Source organism: Colias philodice, chromosome 3 (genome assembly GCF_061535455.1).
Source record: "Colias philodice isolate Cphi_HAF_F1 chromosome 3, ilColPhil1 Martin Lab GWU primary, whole genome shotgun sequence".
Taxonomy (NCBI): Eukaryota; Metazoa; Arthropoda; class Insecta; order Lepidoptera; family Pieridae; genus Colias; species Colias philodice.
The window spans coordinates 5,410,487-5,431,402 of record NC_143088.1 but is presented as its reverse complement, the minus strand read 5'-3'; the positions used below and the strand labels follow the sequence as shown (position 1 = coordinate 5,431,402).

The following is a 20,916-nucleotide window of genomic DNA, read 5'->3' as shown; positions in this document are numbered from 1 at the left end:
ATAAAATATAGGTAATTGCCTGGATTTACACATAGGATACTTTTTATCCGAACTGAACACTTCTGTGGGATAAGACAGGATTCACGATATAATCTAATTCCACGCGGGCAAAGCCGCGGTCGGAATGATATTTTTTTAAATAAAAAAATTGTTTAAAAAAAACACAAAATATATTGACGCATGTATTTATTTTTTGCACTCTATTATAATTGTAATTATTCATTACAAATAATCAAAATAAAATAGCCAGAACAAAGGCCCTGGTAGGGTAGGTAGGCAGGTACAGCAATGTGAGACGAACACTGGCTTATTTATACTAATAATAATGTATTATAAACATTAAATTAAGTTTACTTTCTAACAACAAAAATACATAATATTAGCTAATGTGAAAGCGAATCAACCAATCATCCCACAAAAATGAAATGTGCACACAAATATTCATCCAAATCGGTTCATGTCATTAGGAGGAGTGACTGCAGCGCCATCTTCCGGGCCCAATTGTGTTTCCAGATCACCCAGGAACCCAATTTAATATACTTACACAAAATTTTTCGAAATGAAAACTCACATTACTATGTAAATATGAATATAAACCTGTTTTATTACTAAGCAATTTCCCGCACAGGTGTAGTAAGTATAAATGAAATAAATATCAACATCAAATTCTTTATACAACATACTTATCTACCACCTTCTAAGAAATGTAATTCTTGAAATTATTTCGTATTTTTTTTAAATATAATACTACTCCAATGAGCTCCTGTTCCATATTATGTCCACCATACTTCCACTAAGTTCACCATGATTTTTTATTTCTTTGCACTTTGTTGCTTTTTGCTAAAAATGGAATCATGCGATAAAACCAGTAGAGCTTTGATAACATACATTTTTGACTGAATAAAGGTACTTACGAAGGAGTGGATTCACATTGTGAACAATCAGTGGGTTTATTTTCCTTCTGGATTCCGGATTTCTGAACAGATTATTTATGCTATAAATGAAAAAATCTTACACATTCGTTATGTACTTAAAACAGGGGTACATATCAAACATCGTCTATAATACAATTATCATCAAATTTAAAATAAAACCAACTTACTTCATTAATTTGTTCCAATTGTAAGCATTCTTTTTCCTCCAACCTTTATGTTTCTTCTTCTTATTTTCTTTATTGTCCCCATTTGTCTCATTTTGTCTTATCGTGTTGTCACCCTTTTTTACGATTGCGCGAGCGACACAAGTTCCCCGTGTGACGGCCGTAGCGGGAATGACTCGTGCAGCGATCGGGGTAGGAAGGTACAGGGCGGCTCTCGCTATATTGGCTGGTCGCGCGCTAATTTCAAGTATTTCTTGTTTATTTCAAAACCATCGCATATTTCAAAATTCTAACACGGTAGACGTATAGGTTGTATATTTTATAGTTAATATCCAAAAAGTCGTAACTTTACGTTTGTTATTTTGAAGATGCCAGAGATTAAAAAAAAATAACAATGATAACTTTGCATTTTTTTTCTATCAAGAAAATATCATGGAATCATGTTTCTAAAACGGTAGACGTATTGTGTTACTATTGAACTTTCTTGTCAAGAATTTTCATCACGAAAACTTTAATAATATAAAAATTACGAAGGTTTGAAAAGGGCCGTAAATGTTAGAAAAATTAATTCATCACCTTAAAATGGAAAGTTATTTGGTGCCAAAAAGGAATAGTGCATGGCAACGCATCGCGAATTACGAATATAAGGCATAACATCAAAATTTTACGCGCGTTCGCATTTGTAATATGCCCGCGCAAGACTTGCGTCCGCAATCAGGGCTTATCACGTATGTATTAGGTATTTTTAATCATCAAATTAATATATTTTTGCAATTCGAGTTACAAATAATGGTAAGTAAGTACATATATATGAATACAATCTAATAGTTACTTAAGCAGGTTCTTTTAATCAATCAAATCAAAATCTATCCTGTTAATACAGATATTTATTTATTTCCTTTGGCTAAAGTACAAGCTGGATGGTTTCCAATGAAATAACTTACATTCTAACTTTACCAGTATAGGTATGAGCCAACGCTATAAGTTATACTTAAGTAATAAAAATACTAAACAGATATTTTAATCATCAAAGGATGCCGTATTCATAATTAATTACTGATATCATTGCAATATAGTTCATATAATAAGTAATAATGCTTATTTGGCATATACATATAATATTATGAAGGCGATACAACAATTGCACGCAGCACGCATCGAATCTTTCGAAACAGCAAGGGCTGGCGTCGGCCCATAAAAGGCCTGTCTACATCTCATAGGTCACCGGTGCAAGAACCAATGCATTTTGATAATTCAACACCAAACCATACGTTGTAGAATCACTAAGATAGTATATATGTTACGGCTAAAGGTAGGTGAGAACATAAACTTAAGATTAGCCGGCTAAACTTAGGTTTATTTTCGACGAGGTGTTAATGTTAGTTTGTTCTATCTTTAGCCGGCTAAACTTAAGTGTAACCGCAGGCCCGTGGCTAAAAATGTCGGGGTGGGTAGATTTGGTTACTATAATACATGTAAGGAACAGGGCGAGTGTTTTCTGGCACTTCGCCGGCTGCTGCCGCAGCACGCTCGCTGCGCTCGCTCGGCTCGTGCGGGTCTTAAGAGTTCTAACCTAACCTAACCTAGCCACCAGCTTTCTGCCCTGAGTCGGGGTGGGTAGATTTGGTTACTATAATACATGTAAGGAACAGGGCGAGTGTTTTCTGGCACTGTGCGGGCCCCTCAAGCCCTCCACCGGCCCGGCGCTAACCAAATCTACCCACCCCGACATTTTTAGCCACGGGCCTGCGGTTACACTTAAGTTTAGCCGGCTAAAGATAGAACAAACTAACATTAACACCTCGTCGAAAATAAACCTAAGTTTAGCCGGCTAATCTTAAGTTTATGTTCTCACCTACCTTTAGCCGTGACATATATAACAAAGTCGCTCCCCGCTGACTGTGTGTCTCTATGTATGCTTAGATCTATAAAATTACGCAACGGATTTGCATGCAGTTTTTTTTTTAATTTAGTAGGTCAAGAGGAAGGTTTTTATAAATATTTAATTTGATAAGTTTTTAGACGACGCGAAGCCACATAAACATATTAATTAGTCTTCTTTAAAAAATTATTGATTTCACAATTCAAAACTTATTTAAATTTGCTGTTACAGAAATTGAACTTGTTATTCCATTTACATCCATACATTTTGTTTATTTATAGTTATTAGAACAATACAAATGACGCGTTTAAGTATATTAGTAAAACGAAATGCAACTGCAATTCCACGAATGTCTTAATTCAATGAGGTTAACATTATTATAAAAGGTTATTTCATTTATTTACAAGAAATGAAGTGACTAAGTAAACATAATGTAAAGTACTTTATCAGCATGTCATTGGTAAATGAAGATGTTATCATCACTACATAGTATAAAACAAAGTCGCTTTCCCTGTCCCTATGTCCCTATGTCCCTATGTCCCTTTGTACGCTTAAATCTTTGAAACTACGCAACGGATTTTGATGCGGTTTTTTTTATTAAATAGAGTGATTCAAGAGGAAGGTTTATATGTATAATAATATCCATTAAATAGTGGAGAAGTACTGTTATTTTTGAGGTTTCTAATATGATGTCGTAAAAAATTACATTTTTTCCGCTTACATTGCAAACGCAGGCTGAACCCTACGAGTTTTATCAAAATTATGTACTAAGTATTATACACATTGAAAAGGTCAACAGAAAAGTCCGCGATGGTATATGTCTATCTCTTATGCATAACCCACAATAACTTTTTTTTGTCATTTACTTTTTACGACAAATAATGGCTAATTTTCGATGCGATTTCAACCAATACAGCATTAATTCTTAACCAATTAAATACCTTGAACACATTGTTCATTTAATATAGATCTATATGGCCCTTTACACCGAATGATTTAAGTGAATATTTTCGAAGATATTACAGATTTAAAAATTGCGGGACGTGGCGTTTGCGGCGGTACCGGCCGGCCGCCCGGCTATCTGTTTTCTATTTTAGACCCGTGCGAAGCCGGAGCGGGCCGCTATGTTTTTATATACAACGTTCACAGTTTTTCTGTAGTGTATTTATATTTAGATTATTTAGTATCAGCATTGCACCCGTGCGAAGCCGGGGCGGGTCGCTAGTTATGTAATAAAAACATTTATATTGAAATATAAAATTTATACTGTGTACTGTATTCGGCTCTGTAAATTACAAAGGTATTTTATCGGCCTTCCTTTCAATTAAACGAATTGCAGACACACAGCTTCTTAATTTGTTATGATTTTTCAATGTCATTGTCGCAATTATCAATTAAAGTTTGGCACTCGACAATTAATATTATTGCTGCGTGTTTGAGCTTTTATTTTTCCTTCTTTTGGTTATTAATTTAATACACACACGTAATAAAAATAACATTAAGACCAATATTAGTGTATCTACAATTCAAATTTTAGCATAGCTTTATTAATATTATTCAACTTATTAATTTCCTATTTTATTATTGAGAAAAAATAATAAATTAAATCAAATCAAGTTACATTATACGAGCAATTCAGGGTATCAACCCGTAACATTTATCAAAAATAAATATAAAGCTACCACAAAGGGGCCAATCAAGTCGTATTGTTGTAAATATGTGAAGAAATATTTTAAATCCACTGCATCGAGGTACAAGCACGCGTATGGTTGATTCGAAAATCAGGAGCTATGAGCCTTTATCGAGTTAATACTAAGTGTACGAGTTTTATAAGAAGCCTTTTGTAAATCCACTGACTTATTAACAGCATACAGGCTAGTATCTAATCTGTGATACAGGGCATTAAATAAGGAAAATATTAAAATATTAAAATCTAACCGTGCAGGAATTATGATATTGTATCAATTATTGAAATGATAAATTAAGAAAAAATAATAATATGTATTTACACATCGTGTCTTTTACTGTGGATACAATTACGTATAAAAAACACAACATTACCAAATCACACATGCATAATATTACGCTTGTTATGTAGGTACCTAATAGTTATAGTATAGTATAATCTTATAATATTCGCAGAAGCTGCATAGTACGTTGTATTCGGCGTTCGATTTTATTTTCACATTTATTAAATCATTCGAAGACCTTGACGCGTTGTCGAAAGTGGAGCCTTCTAGTTGACGACGAATAAATTTTACAAAGTATACGCTGAAAGTCAAGTGCATCCCGTTATTCAGGCTTAGGTCACGGTGCACCGGTGCATGTGTGTCGAGGCAACTAAGGGTCTATTTTGTATTTAACAACTGCAATTTTTAGGTCACACGCTCGTTCTGTTTTGCCATTCAAGTTAGTTTATGACAGGTGACGTGACTTTGTATTGGAAATTGGAATAGACCACAGACTAGTATTTAACAATATAATTTAGCTACAGTATTCATGTGCAATAGTATTATATTTTATTTCAACAGATTTATTGAAGTTTTACAATATAATTATAAAATTTCAATTATGGTATCTTATCAAACGTAGGTGCTAGTGTACAAGGTAATTGCTAATATTAATCTTTATACCTAGCAAACTTGCAATAGGTACGGAGCTATCAACTGAAATATAATATTAATAACAATAATTTCAACATTGATAGCCTTACATTCAAGGTAAGTATCGAATAAACATATAAAAGTTTTTTAAAAACACACGTCCTGCGATAATAATTTATACAATTTTTAACAACATTACACAATATGGTCCGGGAGCCAGCAGCAGATTTTATGACCAAGTTCCTCTCAAGCGGTAATTAGTAAAATGCATCAAAGTATAGTATTATGAAGCCTCGTGAACGTCAGCTGGAGCTCGGTTGGGGGGAAGAGCGGTTGTAGCCTCCCGTATCAGCTGACGGTTTTTCCACCAAGATACAGCCAGCTGACATATATATTTATCCACAGTTACATATAAGCTATCATCAGGTAAATTTTTGTTTGAGAGGAAATAACGGAAAATAAATTTTTCTTTAAATTTAACTTTCATGTTCGAGACACCAGCTGACGTATAATACACCATTTTGTAACCAGCTGACTATTTTTTTTCGTTGAGATATTGGGTTAGCTACAATTTGACAAATTTTTAGCTGAGAGGAAATGAATGAATGAATGTATTTTTTTTCCTATGTGCGTGGGAGGCTACAACCGCTCGCCCCCCCAACCGAGCGCCAGCTGACGTTCACGAGGCTTTATAATACTATACTCTCATGCGTCTGACGAATTATTTCTTGAGAGGAAATAGTTAACCAAATTTGCACCTGGCTCCCTAACCAATACACATTTAGTAAATACTACAACAGATACAATTTAAGAATGGCTTGTAAATTCCTAAATACTATTACAAGTTAAGTATTTAGGCAGAGGTCTTGATTTACGGCCGTCTCCGGCGGCGCAGCTAAACATTTTCTTTCATATTAACGTAATAATAAATCAAGATAAGTCCCCCTTTCTATGGGGTGTAGTGAAAAGCAGATATCAATTTAACAGAACAATGTACATCGCGATCCACACACGGTGTCGGACATAATAACCCGTTATTACCTTAGCTTTATTGTACACCTTGAAACGATTCGAGATGGTCACAGAAACGGTACACGAAGGAATATATTTCTTAGTAAATTATAGGTTCGCTAAAGGTCTAGATGGTAAACATGCTGATACCGATGATTGGAATTAAATTGAATTTTAATAAAACAATGAACGCTTTAATTTCGAAAGCGAAGAAGCACGTGTACTGTATAGTTACCAGTTAGGATCTGAGTCAGAGCAATTTACTTTGTATCCATTGGTGTGGTTACCGTGCCACTGTGGAGCCTAGTGAGTTGCACCTATTGCCCAAATGACCGAAACCACACCGTAGCGTTAAGCTTAAGTTTACCTCCTGTAGAATTTAGATAAAAGGTCTATTATTTGCACAAATTACTAAAATTTGCGCCTATTACGTCTGTAGTAAATATACTTTATGGGTAGCTTTTTATCTTTCATATATTCCACAGGAGTGCACATATCTATACTACAAAGTATTTCTTCTAGGACCAAATATTGCTTCGTGTATAGCTACACGTAGTCTAGTTACTCTACTAATTACAAGTTACACCTTCATAAATAACGAAACACCCATAGCCATAACCCAGAAACACCATCACTTAGGCCGGTAACAGCTCAACTTACAACCCATTCATTGCCGTTAAGACTCATTAACAACTTTCCAAAACTCCACTTAAGATACTAACTACAATATGGAAGCTACCTACCTGCGATAAAATAACCCAATTTAATGTTTAAACACTTTAAAAGCATTATTATGTCTACGGTTTTTATTGTTCAATATAATACGAACAACATTGTTTCAAAACAATTTTTAAAATGCACTTAAATCATAGTTTAATTACCTATATGAGTTGACGCCCGCCCATGAAGTGACTGAGTGACAGTGTCAAGTGTACGAGTATGTTTATTGGTAACCGTTCAAATGTTTTAACGTTAATTTTATTTACAAACGTACAATGTATAACAAGCTGTTAATGGGCATTCTAGTTGTGAAATTGACTTCATTTCTAATTACTAATAGTACATAATTATAGATATAGCTGAAAGCCGTCAACAATTTAAGTTAATATCATCCTCAAGTAGTATAAATTAGTGAAAATATGTTTCATTAACGTAATGCAGCTTTCGTATTCAGTTTCACTCGGAAACCTCTTCTTTGATTGATTACTCATGAACGAGGTTTTTGTCGCGATGATTAATTGAAATCAAATTAAGTGAGTACGGTACCTTTTCCCGATTTTAATGCAGGTTCTTTAATTTTTATCACTGCATAAATGAGAATTTGCTACAGCAGCTACATAGCGGTAAATATTTTACAATTACTTTTTCGTATGTATTTTTTGTATTCAATGAGCATAACGTATGTCTATATCGTATTAAAATATTCACGTAAAATTTATATAATAAGCTCATGGATGTTTCGTAGTGACCAATTAGCATTAATGTTATTAACATTCTAGGTGGTTACTAATTGTGACAGATTAAACTGGATTGCTGTAACATAAACTGCGCTTAATACCTTTAGGGTTATAAATCTGTCGTAAGTACGTAACAAATTAGACTCCCTAAGAGCTATTACGCACTGTCGACCAGTCGCCGGCGACTCAGTCGCCGGCGACTGGACTTACTCCTGGTCGACTGACGACTAAGTGCGCAAGCCCCTATTTAAACTATAGTAAGTCACAGTCGCCGGCGACTGAGTCGCCAGCGACTGGTCGACAGTGCGTAATAGCTCTTAATGTTTCGGCCGTGAAGCGATTTCGATGGCCCGAACTAACACTGAAGTGACTGAATGTTTTGTGTTACGGGAAATAAACAATGTATGTCTTTATTTGAAGTGGCTTGAGAAATAAAAACATAATACAATGTTGATAATAAATTTAGTTTTTCAAATAAGATGTAACGCTTGTAATTGTGTAACGATATATTTGTAGAGAAAAGTCTACAAATTTAAAATAATAAAGGGTTACAGAACTTTGTAAATTGTTTCAGAAAAGTATTATCTAGTTGTATATGATATCATTGGTTTAGAGTAGATAACTTTGGTTATAACAGTAGAAATTAGACTTGCCTAAAAATCGTATTAATTTTCAATCGATTATCAATAATTTATGTTTTGAAATAGCATTTCAGTAAAACAATATATATAAAGTCTAAATTGTAGCCGCAGGGATCAAAAACAATGTTGATTGGTGTCAGTGTAATTTGAAATTTCACGTGGTTTCACCGCTATGTTTGCAGCGCTGTAACTGCTATCACGTATTCACGTATCCATGTAGCTAGAGAGCTGGACATCCGATTGTCGTTTATTAGTTTTACAAAGGATTTTCTAATGTTTTTAAATTAAACAGATGCGTACTAATTTTAACATTATATTTCAGAGGAGATTATCGACTTTTTTGAATAAGAATTACATTTTTATTTCTATCTTTTCCGTTAAAAAATTACTTACATTTGAATGTAAAGAACAGCTCAAATTCAACTTTAGGGTATATCAATTAGTTATTCACTTCTAGATTCTAGGTCTGATTAAGATCCCGTGTGGAGTTTCTGGTCTCCCATCGGGCGCGTCCCCAGGTGGCGGATAGGGGCAGGCCCCCCAGATATGGGGGGTACCGGCTGTTCAGCCGGCGCGGACCAAAACCAGCGAGGAGGCCGGAGGGCTGCTAAATAATACTCCTAGGTGATGGTATGTGCGCAGCATCACCTAGTACTGGGGTTGGGGCCGATGAGGCCGCTGTGGCGCCGAAAGGGCCCAGCCCTAGGTAGCGGCTGGCGGGTGTAACCCGGCAGGCGTACTGCAAACTGGAGAAGAGAGGAGGAGATGATGGAGGCAAGTTCTAAAAATAAACTACCCCAGGAGGGTACCACCAAAAGTGGAGAATCCCTCCCTGAGTCTAACTCAGGCTGCCCCACGTATTCTGGGGGGGGCAAAAACTTGCGTAAAGACACTGAGGAGGTGGGTTCCCAGGCCCCCTCGGTGCCAAAAGCTACTGGATCAATCGACGACCTTGGCAATCGGACAATGGAAAATAACGATATGCAAAGCGATACGGATTTTGGGGTAGGGACGCGCGCTCAAATGGAGCGAGTGAGAACAAGGGGGAGGAAGGCTGGACCTAGTGGAATGTCTGCGGCAACGTCTGTAGACAGCCTCATGACGGTCCAGTCATATGAAGAGGACCGACTGTGGGCGAAGCGCAAGCGGTCTTCTGGAGCGAGCTGCTCGGGCTCCTCCACAGAGGGACGAACGCGCACGGCCAAGAAGGGTGCCAAGAGGGGCAAGGGACGCTCGTCAACATCGCGTACACCTGCAAGGAAGGCGTTGGCGGAAATGGTTGCCGCAAGGAAAGCTCTTGTGCTCGTAGGCGGCAAGCCCGAGTTCGAGACTGAGCGAGAGACCCAGGTCTCGAGAAGCTCTCAGGCTGCGGACGCAGAAGCCGGCGGCGGGCGGACCGACAACGACGAATCGACCGTAGCCCTCCGGCGCCGCATTGAGGAGAACCTTGCGGTCATAGAGGCTAAATCCTCAAACCTGAAGGGGACGTCGAAACGGACCCTAAAGGATGCGTCGGAGGCGATCCAAGAGGCGGTAGCACTACTTGTGCAGCGCACCGCCTCCGAAGAGACACGGCGGCTCCAGGCCGACAACACTCGGCTGCATGGGGAGATTTCAGCCCTCCGCAAGGAGATGGAGGAAATGAAAGCCGCGCTTGGGGGCGCACATCATGCGCAGCAGCAGCAGATGGCCTCCGATCTGACCGCGAACATCATGCGGCAGGTTGGAGAAATGGTTAGCGCCCGGTTGGAAGTGCTGGAGGAATACCTACCTCCAACAAGGCGCGTGAGGCCGCCACTGGCGGCGGATAATAGGGCTGAGGGGATAACGGCTAGCTTAACCGAGGACTTCCCTCAACTCCCTCCTCCAAAGGCCACTAAGAGGGCGCCTGCAAAAACGGCAAATAATAATCAGGGCGAAAAGCGGGCTGTTGCACAGCCTGTGGGGACCGGTTCGGCCTCAAAGGCCAACCAAGGAACCGCCAACCAAGGAAAAGGGGGAAAGAAAGCGGGGCGGCGCTCCGAAAAGGTTGCCCCGCCTACGTCATCCGCTCCCCAGCAGCAACTGCCTAAGCAAGGGTGGACTCTGGTGGAGAAGAAGAAAAGGAAGAAAAACAAGGCGGGGGCTAAAACACGAGGAAGGGCTCCTAAACTCCGCTCTCCCACGTCCTCGGCTGTGGTCATAACCCTGCAGCCGGGTGCGGAGGAGCGCGGTGTCACGTACGCCTCGGTTATGGCTGGGTCCCGACAAAAGATCGACCTCGCGGCGATCGGCGTCAGCGCCCTGCGCTTTAAGCGTGCCGCCACCGGGGCCAGAATTTTGGAAGTACCGGGTACTACCAGTGCAAAGGAGGCGGACGCTCTTGCGGTTAAACTACGTGAGGTGTGGGACGAAGATACCATCAAGGTATCCAGGCCGGTAAAGCGCGCGGAGGTTCGGGTCACTGGTCTCGATGATTCGGTGGCTGCCGAGGAAGTTGCAGCCGCTATCTCCCGGGTGGGGGAGTGCCCCGCGGACCAGGTCAAGTGTAGTGGTCTGCGCGTGGGCTCGAGGGGCTCCACCACGGCGTGGGTGAGTTGCCCGGTAGCCGCTGCGAAAAAGGTGGCGCAGGTTGGGCGCATCCTTGTTGGATGGGTCTCCGCGGGGGTCACGCTTGGTGCAGTGAAGCCGCAACGCTGCTTCCGGTGTCTGGAGGTGGGACACGTAAGAGCCATGTGCTCGTCGCCGACAGACCGAAGCAACGTCTGCTATCGATGTGGCGAAAATGGGCACAAGGCTGCAGGGTGCTCTGCGGCTGCTCATTGTGCTCTCTGCGCCGATGCAAAACTGCCCGCGGGACACCGTCTCGGGGGCCCGGCATGCAAAGCTCCTAAGCGGAAGAGAGGAGGCCAGAAGCGCGATAGTCCGGTAGTCGCATCGCGTTCTCGCCCTGCGCCATCCGAGGCGCCCGTGGAGGAAGAAGGAATGGAGACGTAGCGATGGCCCTCCGCTTTCTTCAAGCCAACATCAACCACTGCGCTAGAGCTCAAGATCTGTTGCTCCAGAGTCTGGCGGAGTGGATGATAGATGTGGCGGTGGTAGCTGAGCCATACTCGGTACCTCTCCGGGATAACTGGGCGGGGGACGTGGATGGCTTGGTGATGTTGGTGGCACAGGGTGGTGTGGTCATGGAACGAGTTGCCCGGCGGCGAGGTTGCGTCTCGGCCTCGATCAGAGGATACACGGTGGTTGGAGTATACTTCTCTCCCAACCGTGGACTGGACGAGTTCGAGCAGTTTCTGGCAGAGCTGGGGGAGCTGATTGAACTCGCCCGTCCACAGCCTATACTCCTGGCCGGAGATTTCAATGCCAAGTCAATGGCATGGGGGTCTTCGGTGAGGAATGCGCGGGGAGCGGTGTTACAGGACTGGGCGGTTGCGGCCGATCTCTCGGTTCTCAATCGTGGGTCGGAATTAACGTGTGTGAGGCAAAGGGGTGGATCCATCGTCGACGTCACGTTTGCAAGCCCCCCCCTTGCACGGCGAATCGAGGATTGGAGGGTTGTTACCGATGTGGAGACGCTGTCGGACCACCGTTACATCCGCTTCAGCATATCTGCGCCCTCGATTGCCTCCAGCTGGTCTTCCCGGACTGATAGGCGTCCACGCTGGGCACTTCGGAGCCTCGACAGGGATCTTCTGATTGAGGCTGCCATAGTGCAGTCGTGGTTGCCTGCGCCACAGGACAGTTCGGTCGAGGATGAAGCAGCATGGCTGGCAAACGCTATGGTGCAGGTTTGCGACGCGTCGATGCCCAGAGCCCGCTCTACTCCGCGCAGACGTCGGATGTACTGGTGGTCTGCCGAAATCGCCCAGCTGCGCACTTCTTGTGTGGCTGCGAGGCGGGCGTACACCAGACACCGGCGCCGGAGATGGCGCGATGAGGAGGAGGAAACGCGACTATATGCCGCTTATAGGGAGTGCGTGACGGCTCTGCAGGAGGCAATCGGCAGCGCCAAGGACCGGGCCTGGGACGAGATGCTTGAGGGCCTAAACCGAGAACCATGGGGTCGGCCGTACAAGCGGGTAAGGCAGAAGCTTCGCCCGTGGGCCCCTCCCCTGTCTCAGTCCCTCGAGCCTCGTTTACTGCAACGGATTGTGGCAACCCTGTTCCCAGAGAGGGGAAGAGATGCCTTATCAACGGCGGCGACGCCCGAAGAACAGGAGCCTGCAGGTGTATCTGTTCCGGATGTCACCCGAGACGAAGTCGAGACAGCGGTGGGGCGACTCAAACAGAGGAACACCGCCCCAGGTCCAGACGGAATCCCTGGCCGAGCCTGGGTGCTGGCGATGGAGGCTCTCGGACCCCGAGTAGAGCAGCTTTTTTCAGCCTGCCTTCGGCAGGGCCAATTTCCTCGCAGGTGGAAGACGGGGAACTTGGTCCTGCTGAGGAAGGATGGGCGCCCGCAGAACTCACCCACTGCTTACAGGCCCATCGTACTGCTTGACGAGGTGAGCAAGCTTTTTGAGCGCGTTTTCGCAGCTCGCCTCGTCAACCATTTAGAGGGAATTGGTCCGGATTTAAGCAATAACCAATTTGGCTTTCGCCGAGGTAGGTCTACGCTCGATGCCATATCGCGTGTGAGGGCGACTGTGGAGAGCGCAACCGAGAACGGCGAGGTTGTTCTGGCGGTGTCCTTGGACATCGCCAATGCCTTCAACACCCTGCCGTGGGACAAGATCTTAGACGCTCTCCACTTTCACCGCGTTCCGAAATATATGATGCGCCTACTGCGATCATATCTTTCGGACAGGGCTGTGGCGTACCCTACTCGGGATGGGTGGAGTGAGAGGGAGGTGTCGTGCGGTGTTCCACAGGGTTCAGTCCTCGGACCTCTCCTGTGGAACATTGGATACGATTGGGTCCTGCGCGCCGCAAATCTCCCAGGTGTCGGCGTAACCTGTTACGCGGACGACACCCTGGTGACCGCGCGCGGTGCCTCGTATAGCGAGGCGGCTCTCCTGGCTGCTGCGGGGGTGGCGGACGTGGTATGTCGCATTCGGCGGCTGGGTCTGGAGGTGGCGCTGGAAAAGTCAGAGGCTATCTTCTTTCCCGGCCGTCGAAGGCTACACAGCGCCGGATCGGAGATCAGGGTCAGCGGGGTGCCCATCAAGGTTGGATCCACAATGCGGTACCTAGGCATTGTGCTGGACAGCAGATGGAAGTTCGTGGAGCACTTCCGTCGCCTCGCCCCCCGACTTGTAGGGGTGGCTGGGGCACTGGGAAGCTTGCTCCCGAACCTTAGGGGTGCCAGGGGTGGGTGTCGCCGTCTGTACACAGGCGTAATCCGCTCCATGGCCCTCTACGGGGCCCCCATATGGGCAGACGCCCTAAGCGCCCGTAATAGACCATTCCTGCGGAGACCGCAGCGGGTCATGGCACTTAGGGTAGTGAGGGCGTACCGCACGGTCTCATTCGAGGCAGCGTGCGTGATGGCCGGGACGCCCCCGTGGGAACTGGACGCCGAGATGCTCGCGGACGTGTATCGCCGCGTCTCGGCGTCCAAGTCGCTTGGGTTCAACCCATCTTATGAAGAGGTTGAACAGTGGAGGGCTGAGGCTATCGAACGGCGGTTCCGGGAGTGGGAACGCCGGCTCGAAGAGCCCAGCGCTGGAGAGCGGACGGTCGCAGCAATTCGACCGGTGCTGCGAGAGTGGTGCGACAGGCGGCATGGGGCCATAACCTTCCGCCTTACACAGGTACTGTCTGGGCACGGTTGCTTCGGGCGGTATCTGTGTAAAGTCGCGAGGAGGGAGCCCAGCATGGCTTGCCACTGGTGCGCCTGCCCGGAGGACACGGCAGATCATACACTTGCCGTGTGCCCCGCGTGGGCTGAGCCCCGTGCTCGCTTGGTCACGGTCGTCGGGTCGGATCTCTCTCTGCCCTCCATTGTTAGCGCAATGGTGGGCAGCGACAGATCCTGGCGCGCGGTGATCACGTTCTCCGAGGACGTGATCTCGCGGAAAGAGGAGGCGGAGCGGGTTCGCGAGAGGGATCCTCACGCGGACCCGATCCGGCGCCGACGTCCTATTGGGCGTCGTCGTCGCGTTGCGGCTGATTTACGCGGCCGCAACCAGCCTCCTTGACGAGGGGCGCCGGGCGATGGAGTGGGGATTTAGTCCATTGTCCGGTGGGATGAGGCGGCGTGAGACGTGTTCCGCTCATGAGGGTAGAGCTGGCAGGCTCTTAGCTTGTTTGGGCCCGGCGACGGGCTGCCGCTGATGGGGTCACGGATGAATTCTACACATACCCGTGGCCCCGTCGTTGATGCGGCTTGACGGAACACAGTGGGGTTTTGGTCGGTAGGAATCCGACATAACCCACGGCCTCTTCCCCGGAGGCCGTGGGTATCTATGCAAGATTTCCCCACTAAAAAAAAAAAAAAAAAAAAAAAAAAAAGGTCTGATTAAGATAATAATATTGTTCAGTATTATGTGGTATTACAATGCTAACTTTTTAATTTGTTAAACAACATTGTAGTCAAATTCGTAAGCAAACTCCATGATCATAACGCATGACAAAAATCGAGCAACTAGTATTCTTTAATGGACCATTTTGTGCAGCGTTTTCCACGTCCCGAATATCCTTCAAACGGACGCTGCAAGCGATGCAAGCCATTATGAAACGTGCTGCATTGTTGCTTTTTATACACTATCTAGGACAGTCACATTTTTGCTCCTACTAAAAGGTGGGCAGTGTAAAAACTAAATATCTGTAACGATTTCGCTCTGTTGAAACTATTATGCAAAAACGTACACAATGGTAAGAGCGAAATATTAAAAAATCTCAATAATTATTGTTGACGATTATCAACTGCAAAAGCAGATAATGTTTTTTTTTTTTCAACTCGAAATCTGTCTCTAAATTCCTAGCCAACAGATTATCGATTCTGTCGGTGTTAAGTTAGGAAGTAAAAGGCTCTAAAAATAAAACATTTTAACCTGTATTGTGAGCATACAAGGAATTGAAGAACATGTTTATTACTACCTATGTATTTACATATTATTTCTCTAATATTATTGAAGAATGATATATAATATGACCATAACTAAGTACGAAATTGAGGACAACCAATCATAGAAGAATCAAGCTCGTTTAGAATACCGGCAATTTGTGTTGATACTCGATACAGTACAAGGTCTATGAATAATTCCTAAATAGGTACATTAATATTACATTAAAAACCCGTGGTAAATTGCCCCTAAACACTTCCTAAATGAACTGACTTTTATATAAGTTTTCTTCCTTGAGTCCGGTTTTAGTTAAAAACTTCGCTTGGCGAAATTGGTACGGATCGATCGTTTTTCAATGATTGCTTACAAGAGCGTCATTTTTTATATTATAATTAATTATGATTACATTAAGCTACTATTATTCTTCAATTATATTATATGTATTTGTATCCAAAAAATAATGCCATATAAACTATTAATTAAAACTATTATTATGAAGCAGATTTAACCAGGATGACCAGGTTTTATATAATTTTGACTATTATAGACGAATGTAATTTTTTATGTGTAACTTTCTCAAAATATGCGGAACATATTATAAAATTGATATATTTCATTGAGGCCAATAAAGATGTTGTAAATTAAAGTTGCATTGTGAAATCTATGATTATAACTGTATGCGTATTATATTTCTGAGAGGACGTGACAATTGCGAAGACGTGCTACGCTACCAACGCCTCGTGATATCACCATTTTAGCAAATGGACTCATCATTTCATATACTTGGCCCATTTCTAGATAGATTAGATAATTAATGTCGGCTAAATGCTATCAAATCGATATAGAGATATCACTGCTTTAATCTTATTTTGCAAGCCCATATTTTTATCATAGTATCGCAAAAAAATTGCAACGATATTTGGTCAATACGATTATCGTTAAAAAATCCAGATATACAAAGTATAACATTAAGATACATATAGTACATACATGGTACATACCTACTATACGATACAACTAATCGATTCGTCATATAATTCAGACGAATTTATAATCAAAATTTAGAAATAACTGTACTTTGTATAGAAAGTTGATGTAAGAGTCAGTCCAAATTATATAAATAGTAGGTACCACAGTAGATACTTAGTTATTTTTCAAAAAGTTTTCAAATGATATTACATATTTGACACGTAATTGACACAATAAGGCCATTGACCTTACCATTCTTTAGTTTGGATCACAAAGTAAATTATTTATCAGTTTCAAATTTCGCGTTTTCTCCCGACCTAAAAGATAACCTTAATTTACTATCGGCAATAATTGGCAAACAAACGGAAATATTTATAGTAATTTATCAACCTAGATAAGATAAATATTGAACCAAAATTATGGCAACAATAAAAGTGCAGTATCAAGCCCCTTGCAGGTGTGGACTTGATACGCAATTGAGTTTGGTCTTTAATTGAAAATTGGATATACGATCGCTGAATTTTTATGTTTTCATTGAAATTTAGCAGTCCATTAAATGTATGCAAATTCTATATTACAAAACAAAGTCCTACATAATTTATATATTTTAAACTAGGCGTGATCGTATTATTGTTCATAATTTATTAAATTATAACGTATGGTATTATGCGTAACTAATTGAAATAAAATAATGATTGACATTATATTATTCCTACACAAAACATTTTAATAATTTCAACAATGAGTAACAACAACTATAAATATAGTACCTATAGCTTCTAAGAACACAATTGATAATTTAGTTATTCGTACATGCATTACTAGTTACCCTCCAATTCCCAGAATCGTCCGTAGGCCGACCTCTAATTGCGATGAGCAAAAACATTATTATTGACAATGAAATTGCTATGAGCAACGAGATTTAACGATTTGAGTCATCATTTAAGAGCAACTTGATACAAATATCATATTCAACAATAAATAAAAGGAAAACTACAGCCTCGACTATACTTAATATATGAGGTACATCCACAGACAAATATATGTCGGTGGGTACATCATATTACTAATCTCACATCGTATTCGACGTGTTATCTATCCTAGATCTAAATACATATAGAGACCGTTAAATTAGCCAACTAATCGGCAAACTTGATATTGCTGAAAAAAAAACGAAAGGATGATTATTGGCATAATGATCAACGACAGATTCTGTTATTTACATAATTAACGAGTACCGCCCGCTTGACCCGTTTACGCTAGTCAAGTGAGCTAGTACAAAAAATTAAAACGAGCGTATTAATCAGCGCGTCCCACTTCGGGTCTGGTTTTGGCGATTATGAATACGGCTTACGAGTACAGTAGGTACGCAAAGCTCCCTGACATTAAATCTGTTGCTCCTTCAAGCCGACAGTTCAAGGCGACGGAGTGTGACTGGCGCCTGCGGCTGTACTTTTTAGTTTTTACACATTACGACGTGGAGACAATGTGGGAGCGTTTACACGTGCTTCATACTATTTCACGCACGTATTTTGCTTATAAACAACGCTTATATTAGAAGTAATAAGAAATTCTTATTGACATTCTTTTAATACGACGCTAAGTAGAAAAGTTATCCAACGACGATAGTTATTTTATTGTTGGAAACTTTTATGAATATATAATAATAAAAAAGAGTCATTTAAAAGCTAAATAAAACTTGTAGAGACTAGAGACAGTAACTTAAAGTATCCTGATTCCTGAGGTAAATAGCTTTTAGTCTAGTATTTACAACATTGTGGTTGTACAACAACTTAGATTGCATTTCGAGACATGGGATCTACGTTAGAAAAGTTCGGCTAAAAAAATAAATGCAACATCAAACAATATAAAACATCTGTTTGGTGTTAATATTCCATTTTTCATACGGGTTTATTTTTAAAATGCCGAAAACAAACAACGAAGCATTTCTGAAAAAATATACACACGATTTGGGCTTCTGAGAAAGTACGCACGATTAATATGAACGTCTGTCGTTAGCAGTGTGAAACGTTACTTAACTTTACAAAAGTGATTTGATATCATTTTTACAGCTGCTCTTCACCCACAATTTATTACCGATGCATGGCGATTTCAGACTTCATTGGTATTCCATGTGTTCTTTGACACTGGTATTATTGAAACACGCAATGACTTAATTAGTCAATAATGGAAGCAATAATGTTATTTTTTTGTCGGACGTGAATTTAATTTAAAATTTAACATAAAATTTATAAAAATCTTTGCATCAATGAATAGCTTTTAATAATTGATAAATCAAATTAGAAAATATTTTTAAACGCATTTTTAGTGTCTAAAAATAAGGTAGGTACTTATTTACTTTCGAAGCTCATGTATAATTAAATTTCCCTTTGAATTTATAAAACAAAAAATATGATTAAATAGGTAACTTGAATATAAACATTAAAAGTTACAACTTACAACTTTCAAACTTTATAAGCTTTTGATTTTTAATATTCTGCACTGTACTGGCATTGTATTATATCAGCTGTTATTGTTTTGTTTATTTTGCTTTGAATTATCGTTTTTTTTAAGCTAACTTTTTACTTAACTAATTATTATTGCAATAATTTAAAATGATTTTATTATAGGCTCCTAACTGGACTAACCTAACTTCTTTCTATGCAGTGACTTTATAAATTTGCATATATCAGAATGATAACCGATGAGTGATCATCTTTTAATTATAAATATAATGCATTTAAGTTCAACATCTTCCACACCTTCACAGATTACTTCGATATACCTTCAATTAGGTACTTGATAAGTTTTCGAGGTTGGTAGGTAGGTAATCATGATAGCAAAAATTCAAATTTTATTTAAATTTTAACGTGACTGATATTTTAAAATCGATAAAATGTAATTCAATCACTAAATTATACTACGAAGCGTAAAATAAAACAAACCTGTTCAATGTTCATGTAACTTTATCCTTAAAAACTTAACAAATTCGCACTCAAACAGTAAAGGCCACAAACTTTAAAGCACAATTAGAACACAATACAATCACATTCATTGAAAAGATACCGTGAGTTATCAAGATCGTTTCAATTTAATCGAGTTAAACATGTCGATAATTCAAAGTTCGGACAATGGTACGTCGCGGTCGCGGGTTGCGGGTTCCGACGCAGCCGCCACTCGACAAGGCAAACGCGCGAATGAGCTCACGTTTCACGAGCTTTAAAGAAATGAAATCGAAAGATGCATTACGTACCGAGTAATCGGGTAATTAACACTTGAGAGCGAAGAAGCCGTTTAATTTTAGTTGTATTATTTCTTAATTGGCCGTTAAGATTTATAATTTGCGTCGTTCGTGTGATAAGCGTAAAAAAATAAATTTGCCGAATGATGTGCAACACAATAAATTTTCACTCCTTATTAATTTCAAGGTGCATGCCTAAACTTGGAAAGTGTCGTTCTTTAAGCATTTAATTAAATAAAAATGTACCTACTCAAATGTATACGTAGGTAGATAATGACATGCATAATATCAGCAAAATGATTTCAAATAAAACAGTCGTCGGTATTAATTAATACGAAGTTTTAATCAAAATGAACATAATTTTTATATCGGTATTAATAAAAACAGTGTACAATTTTAAATTTAAATCGAATGAATCCTATCAAAACCAAAATCATAGAGAATTTTGGTTTACATAGGATTAAATAAATATTTGGAAACGAGTGAAATCTGCTATCTCAAATTGCTATTCTCTTTTCATATGTAGGTCTGTATTTATTTTCATAACGGTAGTAAATTTCTATTCGTCATTGTTTTTAAATTACTTATCATGTAGGTATTTATCTTAAAATATTTTCAATATCTATGTACAATTTTATTTGACTAACTAACAACATTAACACATTTCCCAAACAACTTTCGAACACTATTATGCACACACACTTGAGAATAGTCCCTTTAATATTATAACAAAGCCTTTGCGCAGATCTCTCTGATTATTTACTGATAATGCGATGGCTATCGCTAGCGGTATCCGGGTTTGTCGCCGACAATCGATTGTATTAATAAGAGGTTTTTGTACCGTTTGATGTAAATTAAATACGGGCTTTCTCTCAAGAAAGCGATTATACATATTTATAATTAAATTAAATTTATTTTAATAAAGACTTACTTGACTTACTTGCTCTATGTCCTATGGAGTAACAAGATAATTATTATGATATTATATTATGACTATGCCAAAAAGTTTCAATAGCGAACG

The 20,916-nt window shown here is 40.8% G+C and overlaps 1 protein-coding gene and 1 long non-coding RNA gene across 8 annotated transcripts in view; both read right to left on the bottom strand.

Annotated features, from left to right (window-relative positions):
- The window catches only part of sick (sickie), a 183,371-nt gene that overhangs the window by 82,418 nt on the left and 80,037 nt on the right, over positions 1-20,916 (bottom strand). The window contains exon 1 of one of the 6 annotated variants that reach the window (XM_089714293.1): positions 19,600-19,833. The exons of the other annotated variants lie outside the window; for them this stretch is intronic. Within the exon in view, the coding sequence (XP_089570419.1) occupies positions 19,600-19,614 (15 nt within the window). The 5' untranslated portion in view covers positions 19,615-19,833. Of the gene's footprint in view, positions 1-19,599; positions 19,834-20,916 lie in introns of those variants that run through there. 6 annotated transcript variants of the gene reach the window in all.
- Positions 170-1,465, bottom strand: LOC149489628 (uncharacterized). Of its 2 annotated transcripts, none has more exons than XR_016318313.1 (2): positions 1,103-1,465; positions 170-994 (listed from the first exon to the last, which is right to left on the bottom strand). It is a non-coding gene; the product is annotated as an uncharacterized LOC149489628 (long non-coding RNA). The 2 variants fall into 2 exon arrangements; XR_016318312.1 differs by having other exon boundaries at positions 170-976.